The sequence below is a fragment of the Natator depressus genome, chromosome 13, assembly GCF_965152275.1.
Source record: "Natator depressus isolate rNatDep1 chromosome 13, rNatDep2.hap1, whole genome shotgun sequence".
In the NCBI taxonomy this organism is placed as follows: domain Eukaryota; kingdom Metazoa; phylum Chordata; order Testudines; family Cheloniidae; genus Natator; species Natator depressus.
In genome coordinates, this window is record NC_134246.1 from 4,887,729 (window position 1) to 4,911,883 (window position 24,155).

Below are 24,155 nucleotides of genomic sequence, written 5' to 3' on the forward strand. Positions count from 1 at the left end.
CGGTGTATGTCTATGAATGTGACAAACATTCTGTGTGTGTATATGTAACATATGGGGTGTGTGTGTGTGTGTAACACTGTGGTTGTATGTCTTTGAATGTGACACAGTGTGTGTGTAACATTGTGTGTGTATGTAACACACGGTGTATGTGTGTGTGTAACACCGTGGGTGTATGTCTATGAATGTGACACACACTTTGTGTGTGTGTGTGTGTGTATGTAACACAGGGTGTATGTGTGTGTATGTCTATGAATGTGACACACACTTTGTGTGTGTGTGTGTGTGTATGTAACACAGGGTGTATGTGTGTGTATGTCTATGAATGTGACACACACTCTGTGTGTATGTAGCACACGGGGTGAGTGTGACACTGCGGGTGTATGTCTATGAATGTGACACACTCTGTGTGTGTATGTGTCACACGGGGTGGGTGTGGTGTGTGTGTGACACACGCCCGGCCTGAGGAGCGACACGGAGCCCGCCGGGCCCTTCCGGCCGCGCGGCCCGCCTGGGTAGCGCCGCCCCCTCGCGCGGCTCCCCAACATGGCGGCCAGCAGCGCCTCGACCTCGGCTTCCGCCGCGGCGCCCCCCGGGGGCTCCAACCCGGCCGGGCCCGGCGGGGCCTCGGGCCTCACCGCCTCCATCACCGGCACCATGAACAAGAAGAAGAAGCCGTTCCTGGGCATGCCGGCGCCGCTGGGCTACGTGCCGGGCCTGGGCCGCGGGTGAGCGAGAGGCGGCCTGGGCCCCCCGCCGTCGCTGGGGACCCCCCCCCCCCGCCAGTCCCTCCCCAGCACTGCGGGCCCGGGAGAGCCGGGACGCTCCGGGCTCAGCGTCCCTATTTCCCGCCCCCAACTCATGTGGGTGTGTGCCCCCCCCCCCGCCGGCCATGCTGTGTGGGCGTGCAAATGCGGCCCCCCCCCCTCCCCGTGTGGGTGGGGGGCGCTGGGGCCGCCCGGCGTGGGTCCCAGTGAGGCCAGAGACAGCCCCTCTCCTGGCCCCTTAAGTCTCGTCCACATGAGACAGTTGTAGCCCTGGGGTGAATTTAAACCGATTTAAATGGTGTACCTACTCCACTTCCAGGAGCGGCGGTAGAAGTCCTCCCGCTTTAAACTGGGGGGTTGGGTTGGGTTGGGGTAACTGCCTCGCTCAGGGGTGGATTTGCGTCGGAAGTGTCTACACTGTGGTTGCTAGACTACCTTGCTCGCAGGGGTTGAAAAATCCACACTCCTGAGCAACCCAGCTAAGCTGACAGTAGACTGCGCCTCTGTCAACGTAGCTCCCGCCTCTCGGGGAGGTGGGTTACCTGAATCAGTGCAGCTAGCCTCTTCGTGGCGGTGTTTTAAGTGTAGACAAGCCCTAAATCAGTTTAAATTCACATCGTCGGTTAAACTGGTGCAACTTTCCCATGTGGGCAAGGCCTTAGGAGCTCAGTGTGAGAAACTCAAATGCAGTTAAAGAGCATTGGGAGAGTGGGGAAAGGCTAGGGACAGGGGACTTAGGGCTTCTGAGCAGCCAACAGCCTGCCCTCGGTCTTCACATATTTTTAAAAAGGAGGTGGACCTGGAGGAGTGGCAGTGTTGGGATAATAGCTGGTGGGGGAACAGGGCTGTATAAAACCTGGGTCCATCCTGCATAAAACTGTCTCTTTAAGAGGACAGTTGTTCCTGCATGAACAACTATCACATCATTTAGCTATGGGGGCCAGGTAACATACCTGTGAATTACAAGTTTGTTCAAAATATTCTGGAGAAATGATCTGAAGCAAAAAGGATGAAATTCAATAAGGACAAATGCAAGTGCTCCAGTTAGGAAGGAACAATCAGTTGCACAGATACAAAATGGGAAACAACTGCTTAGGAAGGAGTACTGCGGAAAGGGATCTGGGGGTCATAGTGGACCACAAGCTAAATATGAGTCTTCAGTGTAATGCTGTTGCAAAAAAAAGCAAACATCCTTCTGGGATGTATTAGCAGGAGTGTTGTAAGCAAGACACGAGAAGTAATTCTTCCGCTCTACTCCATGCTGATTAGGCCTCAGCTGGAATATTGTGTCCAGTTCTGGGTGCCACAGTTCAGGAAAGATGTGGACAAATTGGAGAAAGTCCAGAGAAGAGCAGCAAAAATGATTAAAGGTCTAGAAAACATGAGCTATGAAGGAAGATTGAAAAAATTGGATTTGTTTAGTCTGGAAAAGAGAAGACTGAGAGGGGACATGATGATAGTTTTCAAGTACATAAAAGGTTGTTACAAGGAGTAGGGAGAAAAATTTTTCTTCTTAATCTCTGAGGCTAGAACAAGAAGTAATGGGCTTAAATTGCAGCGAGAGAGGTTTAGGTTTGACATTAGGAAAAACTTCCTAACTGTCAGAGTGGTTGAGCACTGGAATAAATTGCCTAGGGAGATTGTGGAATCTTCATCATTGGAAATTTTTAAGAGCAGGTTAGACAAGCACCCGTCAGGAATGGTCTAGATAATACTTAGTCCTGCCATGAGTGCAGGAGCCTGGACTAGATGACCTCTCGAGGCCCTTCCAGTCCTATGATTCTAAGGTTTGTAATGGCTCACTTTCAGAGTGATTAAAACAGACATCTGTATATTGTAGCACTATTTCTACTAGGCTAAATGCTGGCTACTGGTCTCTCAATATAGTGCCACGGGTTTTACCACCCGTTCTGATATTGGCCCAGCTCGAGATGCCAACGACCCAGTGGATGATCGTCATGCTCCACCAGGGAAGAGAACTGTTGGGGACCAGATGAAGAAAAACCAGGCTGATGATGATGATGAAGATCTGAATGACACCAATTATGATGAGGTGATGTAACTGTAACATTCCTGTTAGCTTTTTCCTCCTGGCTGAGGGAGGTGTCTATAATTCTGCTCCCCTTTACCCCTGCACGCGCGCGTGCACACACACACTAACCAACCCCCTTAATCGTGGCAGATCTACAGTAGAGGAGACCAGGGCAGAGTTCCTTGTAGAGTCACTTAACACTACGTTTTGTTTGTATAGATGCCACAGTGTTGTTTGTGGTTTTTGTTTTGATGTTTGTCTGTTGTGGTTTAATTGTCCATATCATGCCCTGAGTATCTTGTGAGGGATCTATAAATAAAACATTAGTCTCGGTACTTTGTGGGATACATCTTTCATCTGCCTCCAGAAGTGAAATCTGAGCTTTGTTGCCCTTTGACATGTCATTGTCTTTATTTGGACTGTATAGTCTCTTGAGTTGAACCAGGCAAAATTGAAGGAAATGGTTTTACCTTATGGGAATTTTTATTTACTAAAAGGTTTTGCTGTTGAAATTCATACAGTATGGGCAAGGGAAGGGTTGCTTTTATTTAGGGTTGTGTTAGATGGATGCTCTTGTTAGAAGTGGCTTGCTGAGGTCTTTTCCTTATCCCGAATGATGTTAACTGTGCTAGATATATAATAGCATCTTTAAACTGAAGTTATTGTTTTTAAAATTCTCAGTTTAACGGCTATGCTGGGAGCCTGTTCTCAAGTGGTCCATATGAAAAAGATGATGAGGAAGCTGATGCTATTTATGCAGCTTTGGATAAGAGAATGGATGAACGGCGTAAAGAGAGAAGGTATAATTATTGCACTGTCAAGAGAGGCATTATTTGCTGATTTTAGTGGGTCTAGGAGTCAGAACTTGTGACTTCTGTTTCCAGCTCTTCCACTGTCTCAATCTGTGTTCTTGGGCAAATCTCTAAAGGAAAAATTTTCAAAAGCAGCCACTGATTTTGGGTAGCCAATGTGAGAGATGGTGGGTCTGATTTTCAGAAGTGCTTGGCTTTTTGCATGACACCTTGAACAGATGTTAATACTGACTAGCTTTTCTTGCATATGGTTGAAGTGGCTGAGGTTTGGTGATTTAGAGATATGCTAATCCAAAACTAATATAATTGAACTTAAATGCATCGCACAACAAGTGAGATATTGTTAGAAAAGTCTTCTAATCTGGATATTTTGTATGTTTATTAACAAACATTACTAAAAACAGAGTATTTTATCAGATCCATAGGGAGCTGGGGATTAAGACTAAACCTGGATCCAAAGTTCAGTTTTTATTCTATAGTATTATTGCTTGAGGATCCTGAAATATGCCTTATTTGACTAGATATTTAATATTCTTCTGTAAATAGATAAATAACTTCAACTTGCTATATGCAGTATGTTAACAGTTCTCTGATACAGGCTTATGCCTTAAGAGCTCTGACCAAACAGGTTTCTTCTATAATAATGGTACTAGATTTAGAGTTTCTGTGAGCTTGACTTCAGCACTCTTTATTTTCTAGAGAACAACGGGAGAAAGAGGAGATTGAAAAGTACCGTATGGAACGTCCCAAAATTCAGCAGCAGTTCTCAGATTTAAAAGTAAGGAGATAACTGTCCTACACATTATGAAGAAAATAGCCCATTTTAAGAGTGAAGAGATGGACGTGACTTTGGGCATTTATTTGCACAGTTCCTATTCTATAGTATTTTGTTAAGAATGTTATGCATGTCCCCTGCCTTAAGACTAGAACTGATTTTCATTGAATAATAGACAAGAATGGGTATGAAGGTAGTAGCTAGTGATGCAGAAACCAATTTGGGGCCGATAATGTCTTAAGTCTTGTATGATTTTCAGCAAATGGTTTTGGATTGGGGACACAGGTTGTTTTTTTTTTTTTAACTGGTCAGTATTGATTTAAACCGGAGTACTGCTGGTATATGCCGTTAACAGTAAATCAGTATTATTGGTAGTTTGTGTGTGTATGTACTCTCAAGACTGGTAGGATTAAATACTTACCAGCCATTTAGTTGTAGGTGTATGTGATCATTGCCATTCCAAATGGGCATATTAGGGTTTTAAAATATACACAAATTTTGGTATCCAATCTTTTTGGCTCCACAAGTATAAACAAGCCCTGCACCCTGAGAGTTGGTTGGTCCGGTCACCCAGCTGAGAAGCTATGTTGCAATTCTGCTTTATTAAAATGTCCAGGATTGACATAACTGATGTGGAGGAAGAAAAATTTCAGTCCTGACTCTCAACGCTTTCAAGATGGACATTGCAGTTAGTCAGATTAAACTACATATTTATAACACCCTGTTAAAATTTAAAAACAATTTCTACCAATTAACAAGGCAAAAGTATAAAAATATCAGGTCAAGAGCCCAGTCTGTACAAAGAGGGTTCCTATTAAAAGTATACAACTCCCCTGTGCACTGAAATTCTTTAGTGTTGACTTTTTATTTCAAAATGGGACTCAGTTGACCCTGAATTCTCTGAAACCAATGGATTGAGAGTCCACTAAACAATAGAAAAATTGTAAATTTTAAAAGCAGAATTTTCTAAAATTAGTAATGACAGCTTTTGTTTGCGTAGAGGAAGCTAGCGGAAGTCACAGAGGAAGAGTGGCTGAGTATTCCAGAAGTTGGTGATGCTAGGAACAAACGTCAGAGGAACCCACGTTATGAGAAACTGACTCCTGTTCCTGATAGTTTCTTTGCTAAACACTTACAGACTGGGGAGAATCATACTTCTGTGGACCCCCGGCAAACGGTGAGCATGAAAACAAACATGGAGAAGTTACTGCTTTACTCATGGTAAATTGGAGAAAATGATTAATAGTAGCTAGAGACAAGTACTTGGCTGTGAAATGTGCCTTATTCTTTGCCTAGAACAGATCCTGCAGTTCCATTTAAAATAAAGACAAAGGCACTAGGTTTATAACCCTTTCTTAAGTGAATAGCATATGGAAAGACCTCTTTAGTATGAGAGCCTTTAGAAGAGGTTGCTGTGTGTTGCAGTCCCAGGCTTATTGGAAACTTCTATTTTAGTCAGCAAACTCTGGAGCTGAGCAGAATCTGAGCAAGAATAATCAGACAGCCTTTTGTTTTAACATCGGAAGCTTCTAAAAATCCTTTTGTTTTAGCTCCGTTTGGCTAAGGGGTGTCCAGAATTAATTTTGGTCAGTAAACCAACATTGTATTTCTTATTGACCGAAACTTTTCCAAATACGTAACACGTAGTGGAATCTAAACTTCCCTTAGTGGCTGCTGTATTCAATTTCTTCTAGAATTAAGACATTTCACTTTCAGTTGACAGGTCAGTGGTTGAAGTTTTTGGATCATAATTAATTGTTTAAATGGATGCAGAGTACTGTGATCGGCTGATAGAAGAGAAAACTTATTGGACTTAAATTGACACCAAATGATTACATGACTTTATTGCTAATATTCTTTCAGTTAATATTGTCATGATCATCTTTTGACACTTAATGAAAAAAATCTGAGAACATACCTATTCTCATGTTTTATTGTTGAATAGTACCACTTGATAGTCTATAGGAAGTTATTCAACTCCCAGTATAAGAACCACAGTTCATACTGTGACTTGGCGGCAATCGTTCAACTTGTACTGGCAATACTATGGGCAAGATTTTCAAACTCATAAACATCTAGCATGGGGTGGTCAAACTTTCTGGCCTGAGGGCCGCATCTGGGTATGGAAATTGTATAGCGGGCCATGAATGCCCTGTGGGGGAGGGGAACTCGATGGGGGTCTAGCATGGGGGATCTAAAAGGGATGTTACTGGGGAGGGGGGCTCTACAGGGTGGTACCGGGGACTCCTAGGGGCCCTGCCGGCAGTGACACCAAGGCTGTCGTACCAGTCACTGTCACGGGCAGAGGCACCCTAGCTGGGACGGGTGCGGCCCTTGGGTAGTTTCGAGGGTCTCGAGGGTGGGGCCATAGGAAACTGGGAGGGGATTGGGCGGGGATTGGGCACGCTGCTGCATGCAGGGTCGGGGGGAGGGCTGTCGCCGCGTAGGGGCAGGATTCCAATCCTGGAAACAGCGCGGTGAAGTCACGCCTGCACAGTGTGGCTCTGCGTGCCAGAAGATGGTGCTCATCAGGGGAATTGGGACTCAGGGGCTGGGGAGTTCCAGGTGGGTGGAGCGAGGCAAGTCCCCAACCCCACTCACTGGTGGGAGCTCGAGGGCCGGATTAAAACGTCTGATGGGCCGTAGTTTGCCCACCCCTGATTTATCACCTGTTGAAACTCCATAGGAGCTGAGCATCTAACTCCCTTGAGTTCTGTTGTAAATCCCAGCACAAACCTTAACATGATGTCTCATTTTTTGGCAGCAATTTGGTGGTCTGAACACTCCGTATCCAGGGGGTTTGAACACTCCATATCCAGGAGGAATGACACCTGGGCTAATGACACCTGGGACAGGTGAACTAGATATGAGGAAGATTGGGCAGGCCAGGAATACCTTGATGGATATGAGACTGAGCCAGGTAAGGGCACAGGAACACCATAACCCTGAAAGGTGTACCTGTTTTGTAATGAAGCCTGGTTTTGAAAAACTATTGTTTTATTCTCTTTGGGATATGAAATAGTGAAAAAACCATTGAAAAGCAGGACAATAATAATTAAAAGAATACCCTACAGCCCTTAGCTACAGGCCTGTTCTAGAGGAATTCTCTGGGAGATGGGTCAGTGCATTCTGGACCATCTCAGAGGAGTTGAGCGTGCCAGTCATGGCAGAAATGAACATCAGACCTACAGAGTCAGTTTTTAGTTTGATGCGATGGTTGTTCCTCTTATCTTAATTAGTGAACCATTCAGTACACAACACTTATTCTGAAATGGTATCATGGAGTTCTATATTTATTTCAGTGATTTCAAGAGCAAATTTCCCTCTGGTTCAGAAGTGAAAAGATGGCATTTCTAACTATCAGCACTACACTCTCCCATGGGATCTGAGTCAAGCTGTGTGCTTTTTGACTCTGTGGTGTATATTTGCAAATATTAAAGATTTGTCAGGCTAAATTGCACCTTTTGTTCTGCTTGGCCAACCTATTATCTGAGAGGGATTGTGCAGTATAACTGAAGGCAAAATTTGGCCAGATGTTTGGAACTTAACTAACAGTCCTGTTGATTCAGGTGAGAGAACAGAATCGGTCTTCCTTTCCTGTATCTGTGCTAGTTCTGCAGTGCTGTCACAGAAGTAAAAAATGCACCATATCATTAACATCAGATATGATTGAATATATATACAGAGTATGTTTGTTTTTACATAGTCATAGAATGTTGAATGAATAGCTGCATGAAACGCAAATGCCTATTAGAGACATAATCATGGGGATGTTTCTGTAGACAACATTACAAAAACTTTTTCTCTAATTGTCCCTTCTCCCCAGTAAAATCAAATATTTAATTGTTACTGTACTCTTCAGCTAAATTCCTTAAGGAAATCCCAGGAAAGGATTAACTAAGCAAGCCAGCTTCATGTTATCTTTAATTGCAAGCTGGTACCAGTGCCATTTCTTGTAAAATCAACAGTTCTCATGCGTTTGCCAACTTTTTAAAACATAAAACTAGAGTGTATGTAATAATAACAAATAACAGTTCATGGCTAGGGTGACTATCAGCTTTGGTGCCTGCAGCAAGTTCTCGTGCCTTTGACAATTCTCTTGAATGAAACCCAGTCAATAGGACAGGTGATATCAGATTCCCTTAACTTCTCAAAACTGAAGGTCTTAATGTCTAATGTGATCAGCTCACTGAAGAAATTAATGGGATTTTTTTGTAAGTCTACACCATTGAACTTTTGGTGATGTGTGTCAAATATTAAATGTAAATATTTTTCTGTAATTGGCATTGCATAGTAAGTGCACCAGATTTCAAGATCGGAATTCAGCGGGAACATGGAAATTCAGTCTGTCATAGTTACACGTATCTACACAGCATGTGCAGGCTATTTCTGCCTAATTTCTCACATATAGAGAGGTTTGATTGCATTGCCTTGGTTTCAGTTCCTATTTTCTGATTGTAACAGGGTCTAGCTAAAAAGCACGGCTCCATCCTGCTTCACAGATGTTTTTCTTCTCTACTCAGTCCTCCCGTCTCAGCTTCTGTACCAAAACTAGTAACTTTGTAAAGGAGCAGTCTTCTCTGCAGCTGCCATTTGGAACACCCTTTCTGGATCTTTTTACCTCAGTAACTTTCCCTTTAATTTCTAATCTCATTTGCATACATTTTTCTGCTTTTGATTAAGCCTCTTAATTCCCCTCTCTGTTTGCTTAAACTCTGATAATATGGCTTAATTGTGTAAAGATACATTGTGTAGGAAAGATGCTCTGCAAGATAAAGCTGCATTGTCATTTGTTTTAGAAAAACAAAAAACCATGAGTATAAGCAAAGTTTTCCAGTTTACTCCATTTTGGTTTTCATATCAGATGACTATGTAAATTAAGAGAACAGTTTTTGTGTGTTTTCACTCTTACTGTATTTTTCATTGCCCAAACTGTAGTGCTCTGACTGGTAATTTCATCAGCTTTGGATTTACTTTCCCAGGTGTCTGACTCTGTGAGTGGCCAAACTGTGGTAGACCCAAAAGGATATCTGACAGACTTGAATTCTATGATACCTACACATGGAGGAGATATCAAGTAAGTCTAGTTGTGAATTGGTTTGGCATTTATTAATGGTTGACTCTTCTGCATGTAAATGGAAGTTTATATTTCTAATGTATCTGGCCAAAATGGGTTAAATCTCACTTAAATATACACAACCTTCACATTGACCTCAGTTACATTGAAATATATTCTCCACAAAGGTATAGTGGTAGTATACAATGTGTTATCTGTGTGCAAAAATGTCTGAGGTCTGAGTTAATGTGCATCTGAGTGTGATTGTGAGGAACTGGGTGTGGGGAGCTTATTGGTGAAGGAAAGCTGTTCCTTAGCTTACTAAAAGCTTTGTTTGTATTTTCTCCTTTACCAGTGACATCAAGAAAGCTCGTTTACTTCTGAAATCTGTGCGGGAGACCAACCCTCATCATCCACCAGCTTGGATAGCTTCAGCCCGCCTGGAAGAAGTCACTGGCAAACTGCAAGTAGCTCGAAACCTCATCATGAAGGGGACAGAAATGTGCCCCAAGGTAAGAGTTGTTTTGCCTCCCTGTTGATTATTCCAAAAAATTGTGAAAAGAGTGTGGCTAGCTCTTTACTAAAAGCATATTTTCATCCATTAAGCTTCTTGGTATAGATTAATATAACCTCTCCTGTAACTTATCAGAGGAGCTGGAACAGTGTTTATCCAAAAGCTGTGGTTTAAACTTGTTATGGAACTTTTGCCACTGTTTGCGCTGATGGAAAGGGTGTCAGTTTCACTGTTTGCTGACCCACAGAGTGAAGATGTTTGGTTAGAAGCTGCCCGGCTGCAGCCTGGAGATACGGCTAAGGCTGTGGTGGCCCAAGCAGTCCGCCACCTCCCACAGTCTGTCCGGATTTATATCAGAGCAGCAGAACTGGAGACAGATATACGAGCAAAGAAACGTGTCCTTAGGAAAGGTGAGACCTTCTACAGGGTTATAACAACTAACCCTTCAATTTCCTGCAAGCGTTCTTCTAAAAATATAATAAAACATAAACTCTTTAGGGCATGGCCTGGGGGTTTAAATGTTGTTGTTCTTGTCGTCAGCAAGAACATATTCTTTCACACTATGTGTGATTAAACTGTGGAAATCATTGCTACAGGAAGTTGTTGAGGCTAAGAACTTAACAGGATCAAAATGGGATTGGATATAGAGTTATAGTTTTGACAAAAAAAACTTTGGAAGGGATATTAAACCTTGTGCTTCAGGACTTAAGCCAGCCTCTAACTATTAGAGGCTTACAAGGGGTGAGGTATTATACTTTTCTCTGAAGCATCTGGTCAGAGGATCCAGGAGATTGGATTGGATAGATCTGTAGTATGGACATTCCTATGTTCCTATGACAGATAGCTTTTCTCTACATTATTTACTCAAACGCTTGCATCTTTTATGCTGTTGCCATCACAGCTCTTGTCCATCTGAAGTGTACTGCCTCCTTCAAACTCATAATGCCTGTTTCTTAACTAGCACACAACAGCATGGCTGGCACTTCTCTCTCATGACCGATTCATCCTGGTGTGCTGAAATTAGAGGTCTTGCCCATGGCACCACAGCATTAATTCTTTGGCTGCTTGAAGTCAATCTGCTAATCCCATTTCAGAAGAGACTAAAACTACCTCCCTGTCAAGTTGCTGAATCCTAGCATTTAAATTCTGTAACAAACACTCAGAGTTACTGCAGTGTTCTAAGTGTCCAGGGAGAAGGTTAAGGATTTAATGTTTTTGTAGATCTTCAATATGCATCAATCCACAGTATTAAATGACTGCATAGCATCTAGTATGATTGCTGCAAGGATTAGGACCAAGGGAAGTAAATTACCTCCTAACTGTTGCAACTTAGTTAGTTATCTGTGATGAAATGACACTTGTGTTGTACTTGCCAACATTTGAATAAAAGATTTGCACTTCAGGGTTGCAGCTGTTGTTCTGGAACTTGCAAGAGTTCAGATATTTATTTTGTGTGTGCCTTTTTAATTACGGGTTAGATGCTGCAAAAGAATTTGTTCTGCAATGTGCTGCTAAGCACAGCTGCTGCTATTAAACTGTGTGTGTGTGCCTATAAGAGTTGCAATAAGTATTAAATAGAAAAACAGATGTTAGTCATATGAGAAAGTGATAGATTTCTGGATCTGACTTGTGAGCTGGATTATAACGATGATTTACAGCATGTTAAGTACACAAGTTATTTTTTTCCGTCTGATGTTTAAATTATTAGAGTTTGTATATTCTCTGAGAAGCTTTTAGTTTTCAGTTCAGAATATTATCTGGTAAAAAGTTTGGTGTATAGCTGTTTATGTAGGTGGAAAAGAATACAAGTTTATCATGCTGCTTCTAATTTCCACACGTTACTATCAGCTTCATGGTGTTCCTAGGCTACTGCTTCCTATGGTGCAGCACAAAATTGATGCCTGGAGGTATTTGGATCAGGAATCATGTGAGGACTGGTGATTTTAACCAGTATTTACCAGAAAATAATCAGGGCTAAGTGCCAAGTAACAGCACTGAAATATGATCCTGTAATGTGCTTCTCTTTTGTTTCTGTGGGTTGTATGATCCTATCACCCAGCAAACACTCTAGAGCTTCTAATGCTTTTATCCTCTCTAGTGAGGCAGCAAGCTGAGTGCTAGAATCCATTTTGAGGTGTAGAAATTAATGCTCTGTCTGTAAAGACATGCTCTTTCCTGCCAAGTAGCACTTAAAGCTATCAGAGGCTGACATTACTCATTTAGAATGCTTTAAGAAAAGCTCCTGCCACTATAAACTTGATGAAGAACAGTTAACGTCCAGCTAGTCAGAATACCATAATAATTTTCTATATGTATTTCCTACTGGTTTTGAGTCTGAGAGAAGCTCGGGATAACAATCTTTGTCTTCTCTGGACCTTTGTTGGAACAATTAAAGGGACACCATTAACTTGAAACCTGCTCAACTTCAAAAACTGAGTTTAAAAGTAATTTCAGATGTTACACTTGCCTTGGAATCAGCTTTCAGTTTTTTTGTGGTTTTACAATCACGTTTTCCTGTTTTTAAAACTGTTTCTCTTCCCCGTTGCTATAACATTCCCATATAAGCATGGAGAAGACTAACCAGAGAGGCAAAACAATGAAACTGAATGTACACGAAGTGCATCAAATAAACACCTGAAAAGTAGAGAAATATTCTGTTGTTGTAATCTTTTGGTGTTGCTTGTAGTAAGAAAAGATTTTTTAAAAAAGTTTGATTTTTTTTTCCTTAAGTTCACGGTGTCACTTTAAATTCCAAGGTATCAAAAGGTGAGCTGAGAAAAGTTTTGTTTTGAAGTTTAATGTTTCAGACAGCACATCCAGGAAAATCTGCTGGGAATGCATTTCTATCAAGGATAAAAACCGCTTGGACAAGACTAAAATAAGCTGAAAAGCTCTTGGTTAAATGGAATCTTTACTGAAAGGACACTTAGAATTCAGTGGCTTGTATATTTTTAGTGTTGGCCTGGAACATTTTTTTCAAAGCTTTTCCAAAACCATAATTTATATATTTTTGGGTAATATGTTGATAGATCGCTTTGGGGGAAGTTAAACCACTGTCCATTAAACTGTCAGCAAATGCTTAAAAGAGAGCTTAATTGTTGAGGGATGGTTTTGACAATTAGGATGTATTGTTAGATGTTTGGCTGCGTGTGTGTGATCTCCCTGTGTGCTGTCCCAGCTCTGCGCAGACAGCCGGCGCAGCAGACCTCGAGCAAACCACCCAATGACCGCAAGATCCGTGAAGGTGCAAAGATGCCCGGCCAGGTTTAGGTGCCCACTACTTTCGCTCAAGTCTCATACCAGGCCTCTAATACGAGGACTTGTATCTCAGGCTCTCTTCCTACTACACGATGGTGTCTAATGCATGATGTACTGGTGAACAAATTTACTATTGAATAAAATCTATACTCTCTGGGATGCATGACTCTTTTATAGGAACTTTCAATGTTAAGGTGTTTTGCATATGTTCACACACCAAGATGTCTATATGGCAGAGACAAGGAGGGTTTAGGATGCTGTGGGTTTCATGCTGTAGTGGATAAGATTTGTTTGGGAGGAGGAGGAGGAGTAATATATGTCTGGTACATTAATCCAACTTCAGCAGCGAGAGATTGTAAATAAAATATAGAACACCCTCTGTCATATCTGTCTTTCTCAGAATTAATCCCTGCGTGCTTCTTTTTATACCTGAGTGAAAGACGCAGTAACAAAATGCCTGTCCTAAGGAGCTAAAACATTTGTCATAATGTTCTAAAATTGATTTGAACCCTGTTTAGACCTGTAATATCTAACAGCTCTAAAATCTCAAACTGGGCACAGTCAAGATTAAGTGGAAAAGCCTTTAACTTGCACAACAGTTGTCTGAAAATCACTTTTGTTTGGCTTGAATTGGGGAAACAGTGCTTTATGGCTTCCTTGCTTTCCTGATTTTGTGTTCTGACAACTGTTGAAGCAGTTTCTGAAAGAATTAACACAGATGTTACCAGTTAAGACTTCTGCAGCCTGTGGAATTTCAGGCTAGATTTTGCTCCAATTCCATCTCTTGTACTGGCTGAAAAGAAACAAGAGGACCTTCTGGTTTGGACAAACAGTACTTTTTCTTCCTCTCCAACTCCACTTTTATTTTTCAGTGAGCAAAACTTTTAATGATTTTTTTTTTTAAGACTTCTTCTATGAAAGAAAAGGGATAGCTATATTTGCAGAAGTGATTATTGCCAGTACAGCATTCTCTCTCTTGTAAAAGTCTTCTTTACCAAGATTCATATTATTATTTCACCTTACTAGCCCTTGAGCATGTTCCGAACTCAGTACGCTTGTGGAAGGCAGCAGTGGAGTTAGAAGAACCTGAAGATGCTAGGATAATGCTGAGCCGAGCAGTGGAATGCTGCCCAACCAGTGTGGAAGTAAGTCAACAAATCTCTCTCTGCTACAGGTTAAGGATATTCGTATAGAAAGGATCTGATGTTTACAAGGTTTGAAAAACAAAGTTGACAGTAAAGTGCAATGTGCGGATTTACCAGGCATTTTAACTGACCAGCAAGACAGGTCTGGCAGTATCTTTCTGGGTTAATTTGCACGCCTCAGGTGGTGGTTTTCAGCATGTTTTTACACCGCATTTTGTTGGGTACTTGTTACTGTAATTGTACATGTAAATTGGGTAATTGTACCCATAAGTGGCTAGTTAGGCATATTTGCTTGCACAGTTACCTAATTTGCACATGCATTTATGATAATTGCACAAACACACACACATTACTTAGGCCACTGTTTTATTCACTTTAAAAACATTGAACCATATATTGAGCTATAAATCCAACTGACAGCACAACAGAAGATATTACTGCAGAAGTCCAACAGAGACAACATATTCACACGTTTGGAATAAGAGGTATTGAATTTTCAAGGCCAGTGGTAAACTCTGATTATTTTATTACTTATATATTGGTATCTTGCAGCCTAGCTACAATGTGGGATGGGGAGAATCTACCAAAGCCTTCTCTCTCTCTCTCCTGTTGACTGGGCAGATACTGCTGTATAAAGTGTTGTCGTCTCCTTGTTTTAATATATAATTTGTTGTTGCTGTCCAGCTCTGGCTTGCTCTGGCAAGGCTGGAGACATACGAGAATGCTCGCAAAGTCTTAAACAAAGCCCGTGAGAACATTCCAACAGACCGTCACATTTGGATAACTGCTGCCAAACTGGAGGAAGCCAATGGAAACACTCAGATGGTGGAGAAAATCATTGACAGAGCTATCACGTCCCTCAGGGCAAATGGGGTAGAAATCAACAGGGAGCAGTGGATCCAGGTACTTGTGTGTGTTCCCTTTTTTAAAAAACCCTTCTGTGCATCCTAGTATTGAACTACAGTCACATTTCAGATTATTCATTCTCTTCCGGCTCTGAAGTCTACTGATGCTAAATAACATGGAACTTAACATTTCTGATATAAACCAGTGTCCATGTCTGAGCCACTTCTGATCAATAACTATCTGAGCTGGAAGGAACCAGGCTAGTGCCATGATTAAGTGGTATGTCTGGGAGTAACATGCAATCAAGCTGGAGAATGTACTTTACTGTAGTCAGATTTACATCTTTTTTTTTTATTTTTTATTTTTTAAACTGTGCTACTTCAGGCAGCTGCTGTATGGGGATGTTGGGGGCACAAGCCTCCAGCTGTGCTTTTGTGTATTACCTACACCTGGATTTATTGGTTTAAGAGCCATCTACTCACCAAAAGGAGACCTTTTCCAACAACACATTACAAGAAATGGGTGTAATTGATTGCATGTGGACAGCAAAAAGTAGGGGAGCGATTTTGTGCAGTGTCCATATCTGAATGTTGTGGGTAACAATGATGCCTGCAAAGCCCCTGGATTGGCAATAGCCTCTGTAATGTACCTCTCAATTGGCCTAATGTTCTAATCCTTCAGTTTAAAAAATTGCACTTGAAAGGCAGAAAATTATTTTAAAATAACTTATTTTATTGGCCTAAAGCACTTGGTGGAGTGCATGAAGGCAGCAAAGTGTTTTCATATGCTACGCTCTTGTTCTGAATGCAAACTAAAATTCAAGTAAGGCAGTGTCTGAGCCTACCCTGTTAACTTTAATCTCATATATGCACTAAGACCAGGTGGGTGAGGTAATCTATTTTATTGGATCAACTTCTGTTGGTGAAAGAGACAAGCTTTTGAGCTACACAGAGCTTTTCTTCACCTGTGCATTGCACAATTGGCACACCACTCAAAAGAATTTCAGTAAGGAAACTATATTTTTGAATTATAAAACTACCATTCCCATTATCATTTAAACCAGATACAACTTCATTTATAGCAATAGGAACCAATCTAATGAGGGTTGAAATTAAAATTCCATTATAAACCTGCTGTCGTCCTCCTCAGATTTCTGTAGTGCTGGAATTTTCCATGCTGGATGTCCTGTGAGAAGCAGAATTTATTTTTGAGGTTTCAAGAAAATCTGCTTAGCCTTTTTTGAGTTGTGTATATTAAAACAAACCTTTTCTCCTGTGTATTCTGATAAATGTGCCAAATGTTTCTTAACTTGGTGGTGGCCGACAGCGTTTTATTTAAACATTGAGATCTGAGAATCAAGCCAAATATAAAGGAAGTTCAGTAATTTTGAGGTTATGAGCACTGATGCCACCATCCTCAATTTGTGTATTTGTTTTCACACACCGGATTTTTGTTAGGTTTCACGGCTCAGTCTGTCTTGGAGCGTTTCTTATCTTCTCATGCTCTCTCCCCTCACTTCCCTTCATAGTTTTCAGCATTTTATTTTGGAAAAATCCACAGTTGGGTCAGTCCAAAGGGAATCTGTGAAATAGAGAGAGCACCCTTCCAGGCTGGAGAGGTCATGCTTTGTCAGTCTTCTCCTGCTCAAAGGATGCTACAGAATGTGCTGTCTCCTTTGCTGGCTTTTCAGACTGAAATAACAGATTGTCTTAGTGTTGCTCTCATTGTCTCTAGGATGCTGAGGAGTGTGATAAAGCTGGGAGTGTGGCCACGTGTCAGGCTATTATGCGAGCTGTGATTGGGATTGGGATTGAAGAAGAAGATCGGAAACATACCTGGATGGAAGATGCAGATAGTGTATGTCCGATTATGGCCTTTCTGTTCTCTTTGAATTATAGTAGGGGAAAGGGACTGACAACTGGGAAGGTAGATCTGTTTTTTATGAAACCGAAGGGCTGATATTACTGGCCAGATGCGAACAGACTCTGTGCAAGCTTGTCTCTGAGTTCTGTCAGCACTTCTCAATTTTAGTTGTAGCAACCTTCCTGTTCTAGAGACTGCTAGTTGCGCAGAAATTTTGCAGTAATAGGAGTAGATATTGTAGGCCAAGGCGGCAATTTTCAAAGGAACCTAAGGAAATTAGGTGGCAGACTTCCTTAGGCTCCTCTGAAAATTCTAGCTCAAATGTTTACATAATTTAACTGGATTTCTTTGTCAGTCTGGACAGACTGAATATGCACTGACAACTAAATTACCAGTATTACTTTTATAAAACTTCCAAAGCTACATTTTCAATATGTTAACCTGGAATTGAGCCTACAAAGCCATGTGTGCACATGTAATCATGCTCACCAGTGAGTTCTGTAGGTAAGCAATGCATATGCAAGCATATAGGACCAATTTTAAAAACATTGGATTTTAAAAATCACCTAAGTGATTTAAGAGCACAAGCCCAATTGAAAATCAATGGCATTCATGTTCCTGAGACTCCTAGGTGCTTGTGAGAATCCCACCATTGCACCTTATTTAGAATAAAACATTATTCCGAATCCAGTATATATTTAATTTCCACTAAGTGATTGTTGTTCAGATGTTTGTCCTGTTGCTAATATATGGACTTGGTAAATACCAGTCACCGGAATTCTTGTAAAACCTTGAGCTCTGTGTCACCATTGATATGTTCGTCATTCTATCCTGCACTTTATATCTCTAGGCCCTCTACTGACTCTCTTTTGTTTTACTCCCCTCCCTTCGTTTTTCTCTAGTGTGTTGCTCACAATGCCCTAGAGTGTGCTCGGGCGATTTATGCTTATGCCTTACAAGTTTTCCCAAGCAAGAAAAGTGTTTGGTTGCGAGCAGCCTACTTTGAAAAGAACCATGGAACCAGGTACGTATGCTGCATGTTTCTCACGCTAACAAAAGGGTGTTCTTACAGTTCTAAAGTGTGTGGGTTGGGGTTATTGTAGGCAAAGAAGCTAATAAATTGACCACAAACTATTGAATAACAGGATTTAGAAAGTCTCTGAGCTGATGAAAACCCATTGGAATTGTATGCAGAGATGAGTTTAATTTCTTATGGTGGTAGACAGCACCTAATACTGGTGTGAAGTCATTAAAAATCCTCTTGGTGATTGGGGCTACCTGGTATGTGGGAATGATATGGACGTGGTGTTAAACTGCTTGGGAATGGGACATCTGAGAAATGGTGGGAATGTAGGATGGTAAGTCACTTAGAAATCTAGCATGTGTTTCATTTAAACTTCTCCAGGTACACTGGGTGGTCAGTGAGCCAGTGTATGTGCAGGGAGGCCCTCAGTCAGGTTTTAATTACAAATTTTGCTAATTTGTATCAGATAACTGTTCTGATTAAGATCACTCTTGAACTTAAATTTAAAAAGAAAAGAAAAGCCACTGCAGATAGTGTAAAGCTTGTGCTGTGTCACATGCATCTAATATTTTCTCCTTAGAAAGCTTGGAAGAGGGGCTAAACTTGTAAGGGCCTATGGCCACAATCCTACAAACACATACACACTCGCAAGTAATCCCATTAAAGCCAATGAGACTACTCAGATGTAACTGATTGCGGGATCTGAGACTTAACTTGTAATGTTTGAGTGCTTTCTCAACACATTTGTTTGTTTTTTCCTCCACTGCTGTCAATTGCCTTTCAAGTTTCCTGGTGGTGACTGACTTTTACCCCCACATTTCACTTGTAATATAAACTTTTACTCTACTGAAAACATAACCTCTTATCAGTGTGATCCAGGCTACTTCAGCTGATACTGCTGGAAAAGACTTCTTCCTCAGTTGCCCCCATATGTAGTACGGTTTACTGTTGGGCTGAACAGCACTTTCCAAGACACACAAGCTGTATATGAGGTCTCTCCATAAACCCTTGCTTCAAATGATGGTGTCTTAAGAACGATTTACTTTTTGTCGAGCCCTTTTCGGAAGTTGATTTTAGAAACTTCATGGAAAAAGAACCCATCCCCTTCTCCTTATGACATCATTTATCAGAGTTTACAGCATTGGACTTTGCAACAATAACTATTTATAACATCGAGTAATAATTGAAGTAGGGTCTGGCACTTCAGCTTTATAGCTGTGCCTTCGAGTTATCGTAGCTCACATTTTCTCGTTTCAGGGAATCGCTGGAGGCTCTCTTGCAGAGAGCGGTGGCTCACTGTCCTAAAGCAGAAGTGCTGTGGCTCATGGGAGCCAAATCAAAGTGGCTGGCTGGAGATGTGCCTGCAGCCAGAAGCATTTTGGCCCTGGCTTTCCAGGTGGGTGTAGCCTTCATTTAACAGACTTGAGCACTTGGCAGATGCATAAATTAATTACTGCCAGGGTGGGACAGAGCAAAGCAAGTGAGTAGGTCCTTTCCAGAGAGGGCTCTGAGCTCCCACAGCAGCAAAGTTAGCCTTTCAAAATGGCAAAACTCACATTCCTTTTTGTTTCTGTATTTCCCAGATAGAAAAGAGAAGCAGGCTGGAAGCAACCCTATAGACTGCAGCCCTTTCAAAATTGCCACTCCCAGCCCAGTTTCTCTGATTAGCAGTCTCCCCACTATCAGCAGGTTCCTCTGGATGAATTAGTCTACTTCCTCCATTCATTGAAATGTACAGGTTTGCGTTCCAGAACCAGGATCACACCCACAGATAGTGCAGTGCCCTCCTATTTGCCCCCTGTAATTGTCTGTAGCCTGGACCAGTATAATCAGCCTACTGCATAATGAAGGAAGTTATCTTCTAGACACTGAAAGGAGTGAGGAGCTCCATAGTGCTGATGCTGAGGAGAGTGGGGCCTCCAGAGCAGAGTGGTAGTAAAACTGAATGACAGCAGAGACTTGTTCTTACTGGAGGTGACTGATTTTTGATTCCACAGCTAGGTTCTTGGAATTTTTAATTGTTCTTAGAGCTCTGAACCTTTCCCAACATTGATGCCCTGAAGTTATTTGTATTGCAGGAGTACTTACAGACCCCAGTCAGGGATCAAGGGTTCATTTTGCCAGGCACTGTGTTCAGGGGTAATAAAAAAAGTCCCTGCGTCAGCGTTATAATCTTTTCACTGTAATTGATGGTTCAGAAGAAGGTTCAAGGACCAACTCTTCTGTGCAGTGTAGAAATTAAATGTCCAATTCCTAAACTGGCGTAGATCCTTGGATTGTGGGTCTGTTTGGGAGAACTTTTCGTAACCTTAAAAGGCCATAGATGATTGGGAAGAGCTTGAGCTGAAAGAATTCTGGTGCAGATTGACAAGGGCCTGATTACAGTTTTAATCTGAACCAAACAAAGGATTAAATCTTCTGATGAATCAGAGTATATATTTCACTCTGTTCTCGTAGGCCAACCCCAACAGTGAAGAGATCTGGCTGGCTGCTGTGAAGCTGGAGTCTGAAAACAACGAATATGAAAGAGCGAGGAGATTACTGGCAAAAGCGCGTAGCAGTGCCCCCACAGCCAGAGTAAGAACATGTGATGGGTGGAACGACAGTCTTCTTCTGATGTGGGGGAGAGGGGCGGGAAGAAGAGGAAGTTCCTTCACTTTCCTGGCCCCAGAGACTTGGCAGATGGCATCCTGCTATTTGTGCTTTGCAGGGACATGAGTGATTTGTTAAAGTGCTTCCCCAGCGCATTGCAACATGAAGTAAACGTATTATGGAGAAAAAAGACTACGATCAAATAAAACTTTAGAATGTTACACAGATGGCAAAGGTCAAGAAATTCCCAGTTACAACGGACAGTTTATGTAATAGACATGTTACATAAAGCATGTCTTGCATTTCATTTCTCACGTTTAAAAATGAAACTATCCTATTTGTAGGGAAGACTTTCTAATGCATATTTTTTTGAGTTCCTAGTACAGGCATGTTATCTAAAAGGCCAGACTCTTCTGGTTTGTGATATAAAACTACACTGGTTGTCAATCTGTAGGATGTAGCTAGCAATATTATGTGTAGGCAGAAGTTATTTTGCCAATTTTCAACTGGGCCATTTTAAAACAGCCTCCCACCCCACCCCTCAAACAAAATAGATTGAGTCTTTGTAATAGGGAAAATAAAGCAAAATTTAATTTAAAAAATTTACCCCTCATCCTTGATCTTTTCAATATTCCTCTCTACCTGGCAGTCAGGGTTGTGAAACTTTCGTATGTCAGATTCGATGCTGTTGCTCCTTGCATGGGCTATTGGGGGTGTTCAAAGATGTGGGAAGCTAATAGTATCTAAATGTCTTGCAGTCTGTATTTGATTTTTGGTTTTAGTCTTTCACAATCTGGACCAGCAAGAAGCACATTACCTCTCAACAATGGCCCTTCTAAATGGTAAAGCGAAGAATTGCAAGCAGTATGTGGCAGTCCTTAGCCTTCTAGTTCAGAGCTTTGGAGTGTGGGGAAGGAGGGAAAGAGGTCCTGGGAGCCACATTTACAACTGTGGTAGAGACCTGGTAAAGGAAAGTGAGGTGTGGTAGGAAAGCCGGTGAGCAAACTCATGTTCATATGCTCTTCTACTGCCTAAATATTTGTGTCTGGAATACTTCTTTAATATCACTTATATGCACTCTGCTTATAGTTGGGGCAAAGGTTAAGTTTGATCATGTTGTTCCAGCTCCTGGATAACTTTTGTGTTGATCTCTAGCTGTTGCTGACTTCCAGAATTTTTTTAGCTTTAATTTTCCTGTTTTCAGAAGTCTGTTCCTAGTCTGCTAATGTAATAGCTGTATGTTTGTGGAACAAGGAATCCACTGCATTGATATGTTACTGGATCAATAACTGCTAATGATAAAGCACCTTCTTGTCTGGTGTTAGGTCTTTATGAAATCAGTGAAATTGGAATGGGTGCTTGGGAACATTGCTGCTGCCCAGGAGCTCTGTGAGGAAGCCCTTAAGCACTATGAAGACTTCCCCAAGCTGTGGATGATGAAAGGGCAGATCGAGGAGCAAGACGAGCTAATAGAAAAAGCTCGGGAAGCCTATAATCAAGGGGTAAGAATGGATATGATTCCATCTCTGCTTCATGCCTCCAGTATGAGGAAATTGTGTATTGACTGTCTTCCTCAAAGCAAAAGCCATAACTTGTAGGAATCTGTCCCTGGCAAACTGGTAGGCTGGATGCTGACATCTTGCTAAAAGGGTAGAATGATCACATAGGAATAGCTAGGTGAAGAGGTTGAGCAAAGTATGAACATCTAAACCAGAGTCTCTGGATAGAATTTGTCCTCCACTAGAGTAATATTCATTCCAAGATCCTTCCAAGTTACATGTATTTGGTGCATTCAGATTTGTCTGTGTAAAATGAGAGGCTATTCTCTTCTTCGCCACACATTCATGCTCTGTAGTATAAACATCAAACCACACATCCAAGTAGATTGACTATGGTTATGCTATAACCGAGTTACCTATTCTTTCAGTTGTATTGACAATGTTAAGAGGAAGCTGGCCATATGCTTGTTCTTGATTGAGGGGAGGGGGAATTCAAGCTCCCCTTTAAAATATTTACTTTTTCTATTTAATATTCTAATGGCTACCAAAGCAAAAAAAGTACCCATTGGTAGGTTTTATGAGGAACAAAGTGCAAGGAGAGAGCTTATGTAGTCCAAAGAGATTCATTAGCCACCAAAAAGGTGCATGCTGCCATATACCCCAAATATATTTGGGGCACGTCTTGGGAGTGATGTGGAATAAGAGTGAATGCTCTTAAAATTAGCCATGAAACTGACTTGGAGACGTGTTAGTAATTGGAGGCTAAAAGTGGCCTAAAGTCCCTTAAAGTCAAAGGAAACCTAAATTTGGATACCATGTTCTCCTCTGCTGATGCAGCACTTTATGTTCCCTCTCAAGGCGGCACAGATTTTAAATACACCCATTAGTCAAGGTGTGTTTCCTCATAACACTGAGGCAGCTCAGTAATATACAATGCATTGCCCTTTTTTTCCCCTGGAACTTCAAGAGACAACACAAAAAATTATTTTTCACAGGGATTCCTATCATAAAACTCACCAGAAAGGGTGTGAAAAATATCAGGTGACACCAGTGACTCCCATTTCCCCCTTCTCCCCATACGTCACAGAGTTTCACTGGGGATTCACTTCTCTGGAAGTTGCTCTGCAGCTTTGGCATAAAATGTAGTCAATTCTATAAACTCCCCATTGTCATCTCTCCCTGTTGCCCCAAACCATGGTTTGTTTGCTTTCTTTTAAACAGTTGAAGAAGTGCCCCCATTCCACGCCCCTGTGGCTCTTGCTGTCCAGGCTGGAGGAGAAAGTTGGGCAACTGACCAGAGCAAGAGCCATCTTGGAGAAGTCTCGCTTGAAGAATCCAAAGAATCCAGACCTCTGGTGAGTAGTGTAGAGCTGAACTGAGTACACATGAACAATAAGGGCAATGTATTTTTTATGCTGACCACCTTTCACCCTTCCCCAACTTCCTGCCATCCAAGCATGGATTCTCTATTATCGCATATAGCCAGAAGGAAATCCTGGGTATTTCACTCTTTTGCTTTGGGGACAACAATTCCCTTCTGAATACCTGCAGTCCTCTGGGGGGCTCTTCTAGGACACAGCTGCCATCATGTTACTTGTTTGGGGAATGCAGTTGGTTGCCAGCTGTTTTAATGGAAACTGTAGATTAATTTAAACTAACGTTCTGAAACCAGGTCTTTCCTTTTCCATGTTAATTCAGTCTCCTCTAAATGCTTTTATCTAAGATGACAGTTACAAAATAAAGGTCACAATTGTCTCTTAACCCAGGGGATGGAAAAATTATAATAGCCATTGATTCTTCCATGATTTCCTGCTGAACACATTTAGCCCAATGAGCTTATGAGAGTGAGCAAAATTAGTCTCCTGGGAGCTGTGGAGAGAGCACTGGTAGATGTGTTCTTAACAAGTCCCATGTCCTTCAAATGAAATGTCTCACTGGTGGGCTCCTGCTTTCTTAGATACTGAATTGAGATGTT

The 24,155-nt window shown here is 41.6% G+C and overlaps 1 protein-coding gene across 2 annotated transcripts in view; it reads left to right on the plus strand.

Moving 5' to 3' along the window:
- Positions 1-523: 523 nt before the first annotated feature.
- Positions 524-24,155, plus strand: part of PRPF6 (pre-mRNA processing factor 6) — a 35,077-nt gene continuing 11,445 nt past the window's right edge. For both annotated transcript variants that reach the window (XR_012641686.1, XM_074969373.1), the window contains exons 1-17: positions 524-725; positions 2,652-2,817; positions 3,478-3,596; positions 4,308-4,386; positions 5,384-5,560; positions 7,148-7,303; positions 9,366-9,460; positions 9,795-9,951; positions 10,201-10,363; positions 14,238-14,356; positions 15,041-15,259; positions 16,937-17,059; positions 17,968-18,089; positions 19,347-19,485; positions 20,547-20,666; positions 22,007-22,183; positions 23,402-23,535. Coding sequence is in view for 1 of the 2 variants with exons in the window: in XM_074969373.1 (XP_074825474.1) it covers positions 544-725; positions 2,652-2,817; positions 3,478-3,596; positions 4,308-4,386; positions 5,384-5,560; positions 7,148-7,303; positions 9,366-9,460; positions 9,795-9,951; positions 10,201-10,363; positions 14,238-14,356; positions 15,041-15,259; positions 16,937-17,059; positions 17,968-18,089; positions 19,347-19,485; positions 20,547-20,666; positions 22,007-22,183; positions 23,402-23,535 (2,447 nt within the window). In the remaining variant the exon portion in view is untranslated. The remainder of the gene's footprint in view (positions 726-2,651; positions 2,818-3,477; positions 3,597-4,307; positions 4,387-5,383; positions 5,561-7,147; positions 7,304-9,365; positions 9,461-9,794; positions 9,952-10,200; positions 10,364-14,237; positions 14,357-15,040; positions 15,260-16,936; positions 17,060-17,967; positions 18,090-19,346; positions 19,486-20,546; positions 20,667-22,006; positions 22,184-23,401; positions 23,536-24,155) is intronic.